The 8,092-nt window shown below is 40.2% G+C and overlaps 1 protein-coding gene across 2 annotated transcripts; it reads left to right on the top strand.

The window, feature by feature from the left end:
- Nucleotides 1-18: 18 nt before the first annotated feature.
- Nucleotides 19-2,535, top strand: LOC134745186 (uncharacterized). 2 transcript variants are annotated; one of them, XM_063679176.1, is made up of 2 exons: nucleotides 19-69; nucleotides 623-2,535. In XM_063679176.1, exon 2 carries the CDS (start codon nucleotides 631-633, stop codon nucleotides 1,267-1,269), a length of 639 nt encoding a protein of 212 aa, XP_063535246.1. In that variant the 5' UTR covers nucleotides 19-69; nucleotides 623-630; the 3' UTR covers nucleotides 1,270-2,535. The 2 variants fall into 2 exon arrangements, with proteins under 2 accessions (XP_063535246.1, XP_063535245.1); XM_063679175.1 differs by having other exon boundaries at nucleotides 34-172.
- The last annotated feature ends 5,557 nt before the right edge of the window (nucleotides 2,536-8,092 follow it).

Raw genomic sequence — 8,092 nt, 5'->3', positions numbered from 1 at the left:
GCTTGCTTTGTACGCAACAACAACAACAACGATTCTTAATCTGTGGGCTGTGGGAGTGATAAACAAAGCGTACGATATTCATATTATTGCATTTCCTTAATTATTCACTGATTTTGTGGTTATTTATAGTAATAATTAGCGCTGGCAGATTATACGACCTTTTGATTAAGCGGTAAGTGACTGGACAAATATAATATCACGATAAGAAAACGGATCCGTAAGATTTGTTCTAGAAGTTGACAGATATTCGTAGTCGTATTTGCTTACTCAATACTTATAAACTATTTTTATCTTGCATGCTATTCAAATTTAATTGTCATGTGTATGAATCACTGTATGCAAATGTTTACAAAACTATCGGCCATACATGATCCTGACAAATAGTACGCGGGAAACAGTGATGTCTATTTCTTACGTGTTGTTTGTCGCAATTGACAGACAGATTCATCCATTTATTTCACACATACTCGACCTCACTTTCACAAATTCATGTCATGTTTACTAGATTAGCGAAATCCGCCATGCTGACAAAATTAAACTGAATTTATAAATTTGAAATGTTTCATCACATAACCAATGTGTTTTTTGTACGTGGTATTACCTTAAGCTTTTCTATTTGCAGTTTGCATAATGGCTAAAGAAGACATATCACTACCAGTGGAAATGGGGAAACTTGAAATTCAACCTGTGAAAAGCAAAAACAATACTGATGCTAACCCATTTTTTCACTCACAGCCACAGCAACGAAGACATTTGCTCTCAAGAAGCACTCAAACATTAAGGTGCCACTGCTCAACCCAAATAAACAAAAGTTCCATGTCAATCTGCAAAAAGAAAAATACCAACAAAATTCTTAAAAAACCAGTCTTGAAATTGCTACAAAACTATTGTAAAGATATTGAAGAATCTCACAACTGCTGTTCATATCCTAATAAAATAGTGACTCCATTAATAGGTGTAAATTCGGAAAATTCTGTCTTGTGTGCCCTAGTGCAAAACTGCAATCAATTGAGAATATCTTCTGAACGGGACAATGCTGCAATTGCATCATCAAGCAATGATACAAAATGGTGGAAAAAAGAGTCACCTTGCAACAGTATTCAGAGCAGAGAATCCGCAATGGACAAAGGTAGATCCGGCCCCTCTTGTTCCCAGGAGGCCCTGAATCCACCATGTGATGTCACTATTGATGAATTAGCTAGTTACTTTGAAACTTTTGTTCATATACCTAAAAAAATGTCTTCTATGGCTGAAATGATGTATATTTGAACTAGGTTTAATCACAGTAAGACCTTGTGTTCAATTAGTGGTCCATTTTTACAGGCCATTTTCTTCAGTTTAATTACTTGAAACACAAACACTTGTTGTTTGGTCGCTTTGCTCGGAAAACATATAAAAACTCAAAATGCGCGTTTTCCCAGAGATAAGACCTAGCTAGATCGATTTTTCGCCCCCGAAAACCCCCATACAGCAAATTTCATCAAAATTGTTAGAGCCGTTTCTGAGATCCCCAAAATATTAAATATACAAGAATTGCTTGTTTAAAGGTTCATGATATATTTTCATAATAGAAATTTGACATTATTGATGACATTGCCACACTCTCATTGCAAATGCCATGCAGAGTTAGCTTGGTCCTGGTCTGACTATGTTACTTTTTATATCATGTGAAGCAATATAAATGATCTAACATAGTTCAATAGAATCTGATACTTTGATGCATGTAGATTTTGCAAGTAGGAAATAGCAAAGGGGATATAATATTATAGAGCGGTACTGTCATAGTAAATTTTGTAACCACAGTAAATTCACTGCCATCTATCAACACACTTCAAAACTAAAAATAAAAATTTATAAAAATACGATAAAATGTATTTAAATATGGATAAATGATTTTTTTAATTTGCATTAATTATTTTGACCCATGTTCTTTCATTGATATGCGTTAAAATTGTTAAATAACAAACGAAACCGTCAACGCCCTCTATACGAGAGTAGGCCAAAGGTAGTGGCGACATCTAATCGAGAATCAAATTTTCGTCATTTTCGAGGCACGTTTTTTCGACTGTATCCATCTATTACGGAGTTATATCTATCTTTGGAAATAGTTATTTGTGCAACAAGAGAGGAAAGTTGGTTTTTCTGGCGAGTGTTTATTTTGAGTCCCGAGATAGCGAAAGCCTCTATAATTAAATCACGAGCGAAGCGAGTGATTCTAAGTTAGAATCTTGAGCGTAGCGAGGGACTCAAAAACACGAGATGTAAAATAACTTTGCTCTCGTGTTGCACACATAATTTTTCACCTCAGTAGAATGTATTTCGAATTACACAGAATAATACAGACAAAAAAAAGTAATAAAAGTATGAAGTGGCAGTTCATGGCCTTCACTAACTTAAAAAGCTACTTTGTTTCACTCTAGGGAGTGACGAAAGTAGGCTTGTTCGAGTTGCTGAGGTGAAAAAATTATTAAAATTTTTCTATTGTAGAATAAAGTGTTAATCTAGCATAATAAGGCCCAAGACACATTTGTAAGTTTTACTTACGTAAGTAGGGGTGTCCATACTTACTCATCTCTCATTCTGTAGTATAGCTGCACAGCTATACTACAGAATGAGAGATGATGAGATGTTAATATCGTTATCTCATTCTAACAAATAGCTTTGTCCCTACTTACGTCAGTAAAACTTACAAGTGTATCTCAGGCCTAACGGCCCGGCCACGACATCGCGCGGCGGCGGCAGCGGCGAGCGGCGGCCATAGGTGGGAACGAAAGGTCCGATCGCTGTGTCTCGCTCCAACCTATGGCCGCCGCTCGCCGCTGCCGCCGCCGCGCGATGTCGTGGCCGGGCCGTAAGGTTTAATTAGGTAATGAGTCTGAGCAGTCCCAATAATGTGTATGTAATTACTTTGTTTATATTTGGTGCCACCTATGATAAAAGCGGGTTATGAAACAAAAAACAATATTTTTGTAAGTAGATAATCCATTATGAAAATAATTCTTTTTTCTCTGTCTGGTTCTTGTCCTTGGTTAATTTATATTTTTGTGATGAATATTAGCATTTAGAAAGCTTAAGCCCTAGGGGATGACACAGGCAACTTTATAATTATTTGGAAATACAAGGGCAAGGAAGGGGAAAACTGACAGTTTTAAAATATTAATTATGTAGCTTAACGCTGCAAATATTAAGTCAGTTGACTGCCAGTTTTATAATTAAATCAAACCATTATTAATTGAATTGAATGTGTAAATATTATAGGTACCAATTGTTGAACAATAAAATATTTTATACAAAAGATAAAATTATTTTATTTAAATGCCCTTGAAAACGTGAGAAATTGCACATGAATAATTCCTGGACTTAATATGATACAGCTCTAGACTTAGGGTTCCGTACCCAAAGGGTAAAAACGGATGATGATGACGGAGATGTATTTCTGTTGCCGCTATAACAACAAATACCTACTAAAAAGTACGGAATCCTCGGTGGGCGAGTCCGACTCGCACTTGTCCGGTTTTTATGAATTTGATGCTATTTTAAGGATTTCATAACTAATAGTTGAATGTGCTTAATGAAGTTATCATCTTAGCATTGTTACCAATTAGTTGTCGGCCAAGGCTGCAAATCCGCCACTGCTACTTCTTGAGACCTTTCTAAATACTTAAGTCCTTTGGAGACCCTTTACATCTCTAAGGATAAATTGATGCTTTTAGTCAGTGTATAGATTCTTCTTTCTGAACAAGTTTCGATTCTACGTAGCTTTGTAGCAATCCGTTGATTCGCGTTGTTCACAACTTTCTTTAGCTTGACTCTGGCCTGTAGTTGCCATTTCACTCTCCGCGCGACTTACACTATTCGAGTGCTTGCTCAATTTAAAAATAAGCTAGAATAAAAAAACGGAGGTGAGAATGAGAAGAGGTGACACTAACTGCAGGTCTACCCACTTATTTCAGGCGGTTGGTAAAGAAGTTGCGCGGTGATTTTTCTAGTAGAAGGTTGCTGAGTTTTGGGACTCAAACTAGTAGGTACTTAACATAAATTACTTTCTGATGTAATGTAACCTACGCCGCGTGCCGCATTATTTATTTACCTCCCACTAGAGATATACGAGAATCAGTCTCTCTCTATCACTCTTCCAAATTAGTGCGACAGTGGCGTTTCGTTCGCTACGGAACGTAAGCGATTGGCATGTTGGCTACCCGGCCAGCTCATTATTTATATTGGTGCAAATCAATTTTTTCTAGGGCCAGGAAATCTTGATGCTATTAAACAGCATTCTAATTCTGTGGCCCTAGTGAATAAGGGTACAAGTGTCGGGCAGCGCAGGTGTAAAAGGGCGTAAGTTCCACGTAACACTTATGGCCTTTTACTCGTAACCGTAAGCTGCGCGAGACTTTTGTACCCTTTTTCACTAGGGCGGTAGGGCCACAGAATTATTTATCAGGATGGCGATTGCGAAGTAAGAAGAATAAAGCAATTTCTATGCCTACCTTGTAAAATCTGGGTTTCTCGTATAACCATAACAATAATACAGAGGTGATCACGATACTAATTGTAAAATTTAAATAATTAGTTGAATACCTATATGCATTAAGAAATAAATCGCGAAAGCAATGATTGTTTTTCATTTCATCTGTTTTACTTCACATTGCACACAATTGATATGACAGAAGTCTAAAATTTGATTGATCACTTGCTATCACAGAGGTACAATTAATAGATCTTATAAATGCATGAGCACCAAAGAGCTACGTAGAGATGTGGCCTCGCTCTGCATTTTCTATCGCGTGTATAACGGGGAGTGCTCCGAGGAATTGTTCGGATTAATCCCTGCAGCTTCTTTTCGCCATCGCCCTACGCGACAACATTACCATCCTCACCAATTAGATGGTTGGCAGTCCTCAACTGTGCGTTTTTCTAGAAACTTCCTGCCTCGCACAGCTAAACTGTGGAATGAACTGTCGCCTGCGGTATTTCCGGACCGATATGACCTTCAAACCTTCAAGAAAAGAGCGTATTCCCATCTTAAATGCCGGCAACGCACTTACAACCCCTCTGGTGTTGCGGGTGTCCATGGGCGGCGGTAATCGCTTACCATCAGGTGATCCGTCTGCTCGTTTGCCTCCTATTTCATAAAAAAAAGAATGTAATACTCACATGAGCACCGACACGAGGGTCTACCGCGAAAAACGAAAAGCGTAATTTCTTTATCTGCCTCTCCTGCAAGAGCGATAGGGAGGCAGATAGCGAAATTTCGATTTTCATCTGTTGTGGTAGGTCCTCTGGTAGGTAGGACTGCAATGTAGGAAGTGTGTGAGCTATATCCTACTCCGCAGTCCTGCGAGGCGGACTGCATTGTAGGTGTGAATGGGGGGCTTTACTAGGTACACTTATGTATACGTCACTTATACATATTGACTAGCCTCCGCGGCTTCGTTTGCATTGAGAATGAGGATTTCCGCGATAAAAACAATTACCTAGGTCACCAAATAAATACCTAGTTATTTGAAAGAGAAAAAAATCACAAATCGGTGTCGTGAGTGTTGCGATATTTGGTGTTGCGTGTACTTAGGCACCCGACTCAGGAACCAGGAACAAATATCCGTGCTCATGACACAAATAAATAATGTCGTTACCGACATTTGAACCCAGGGGGCCTTGGGGCCTAGCCAAGATGATAATCGTTTGTAGAAAACTAAACGAAACGCTATTGTCTCTCTATCACTTGCATATTAGTGCGACATACCTAGCGTTTCGTTGTCGTAGCGCAAAACCGAACAGTTGGCAAAGATCACATAGGCTACATACATCTAAGGCTCTTATCGTTTTAGAGTAGTTTTTAATTTAATAGTAGTAGGATTTAATTTAATTTATTTTAATGTAATTTTAGTCAATTTAACTTTAATTTAATCTTAACTGTAATATAATGATATTGTCTTCGGTTACCGCGATAGTTACTCATGAAATAAAACTATGAAAACGGATTATATCGCGTATATTGAATTTATAATACATCCCGACGTTTCGAACGCTGTAAAGAGTTCGAAACGTCGGGATGTATTATAAATTCAATATACGCGATATAATCCGTTTTCATAGTTTTATTTCATGTAATATAATGATTTTATGTAATAATTATAATGTAATATATTATGATCCTAAGTTGATTGAAATAAATTAATGTATTATTATTATTATGATAGGTTCGAATGAAGACCGACGACGGCAGGATCATCTCATCCAAACCTGAGCTCTTGGGAGAAGTCGAGAAGTTCTATGGACAGTTATACACAACAACCCGAGCACCCGTCATGGATCTAGCTAGACTAACTAACTCGACACTATACCGAAGATATCCCGGACGTCAGCCTGTACGAGATTAGTATGGCTCTCAAACAGCTTAAGAATGGCAAAGCCCCAGGTGATGACGGAATTACGGCCGAACTCCTGAAGGCGGGTGGTAAACCAGTCCTTAAGGCCCTTCAGACGCTGTTTAGTTCCGTCATGCGCGAAGGAAAAACGCCGCAAGCGTGGAACAGAAGTGTAGTGGTGCTCTTCTTCAAAAAAGGTGATAACACCTTACTGAAGAATTATAGACCCATCTCACTTCTGAGCCATGTCTACAAGCTGTTTTCGAGTCATCACGAACCGTCTCGCACGCAGGTTTGACGACTTCCAGCCTCCCGAAAAAGCAGGTTTCCGTAAAGGCTATAGTACCGTAGACCACATACATGCGTTGCGGCAGGTTATACAGAAGACTGAGGAGTATAACCTCCCCCTTTGCCTTGCATTTGTGGACTACGAGAAAGCCTTCGATTCGATCGAGACTTGGGCTGTGCTGCAGTCTCTCCAAAGGTGCCAAATTGACTACCGGTATATCGAAGTGCTGATGTGTTTGTACGAAAACGCCACCATGTCCGTCCGATTACAGGGCCAGAGCTCGAAGCCTATTCCATTGCAGCGGGGAGTCAGACAAGGAGATGTAATCTCCCCAAAGCTGTTCACCGCTGCATTGGAGAATGCCGTCAAGGTTCTGGACTGGAAAGGACGAGGCATCAATGTAAATGGCGAGTACATCACTCACCTTCGGTTTGGCGATGATATCGTAGTCATGGCTGAGACCATGGAGGACCTCAGTGCGATGCTCGCTGATCTCAGCAGAGTATCTGAACGAGTTGGTCTGAACATGAACATGGACAAGACGAAGATCATGTCTAACGTCCATGTTGTGCCAACTCCCGTATTAATCGGAGGCTCTGCGCTCGAAGTTATTGACGATTATGTATACCTAGGACAAACAGTCCAGTTTGGTAGGTCCAACTTCGAGAAAGAGGTCAATCGTCGAATCCGACTCGGTTGGGCACCGTTCGGGAAGCTCCACAGTATCTTTTCGTCCAAATTGCCGCAGTGTCTTAAGTCAAAAGTCTTTGACCAGTGTGTGTTGCCAGTGATGACATACGGATCTGAGACGTGGGCGCTAACGATGGGCCTCATAAGAAGGCTCAAGGTTACGCAAAGGGCAATGGAGAGAGCTATGCTCGGAGTTTCTCTGCGTGATAGAGTCAGAAATGATGATATCCGCAGTAGAACTAGGGTCACCGACATAGCTCGCAGAATTGCAAACCTTAAGTGGCAGTGGGCGGGGCACATTGCTCGCAGAACTGATGGCCGGTGGGGCCGGAAGGTTCTGGAGTGGCGTCCGCGTACCGTAAGACGAGCTGCCGGTAGGCCTCCAACGAGATGGAGCGACGACCTGGTGAAGGTCGCGGGAATTCGGTGGTTACGAGCGGCACAGGATCGGTCGGAGTGGCGAGCCTTGGGGGAGGCCTATGTCCAGCAGTGGACGTCTATCGGCTGACATGATGATGATGATGATGATGAGGTTCGAATTACACCTATTTATTTATTATTTGTTGTAAATCGACATAAAAATTAATTAAGTATTTCGACATTTTAAGTCCGCGACAAGCTCAGTTCTCCATACAAACGTAGTTACGCTCTCATTTTAAAACGACTAGCTAGATTGCTCTGAAACTTTGTACTTACAATGGGATAAGGTATATCTAGGTCTGTAATTAGTTTATGTAGTTTC

Source organism: Cydia strobilella, chromosome 11, assembly GCF_947568885.1.
Source record: "Cydia strobilella chromosome 11, ilCydStro3.1, whole genome shotgun sequence".
NCBI classification, from domain to species: domain Eukaryota; kingdom Metazoa; phylum Arthropoda; class Insecta; order Lepidoptera; family Tortricidae; genus Cydia; species Cydia strobilella.
The sequence above is the reverse complement of the archived record's forward strand: the minus strand, read 5'-3'. Positions and strand labels throughout refer to the sequence as shown.

Bases quoted from the DNA above. Each gene is read 5' to 3' on its own strand.
- LOC134745186 (XM_063679176.1), top strand. From the start codon at position 631: ATGGCTAAAGAAGACATATCACTACCAGTGGAAATGGGGAAACTTGAA.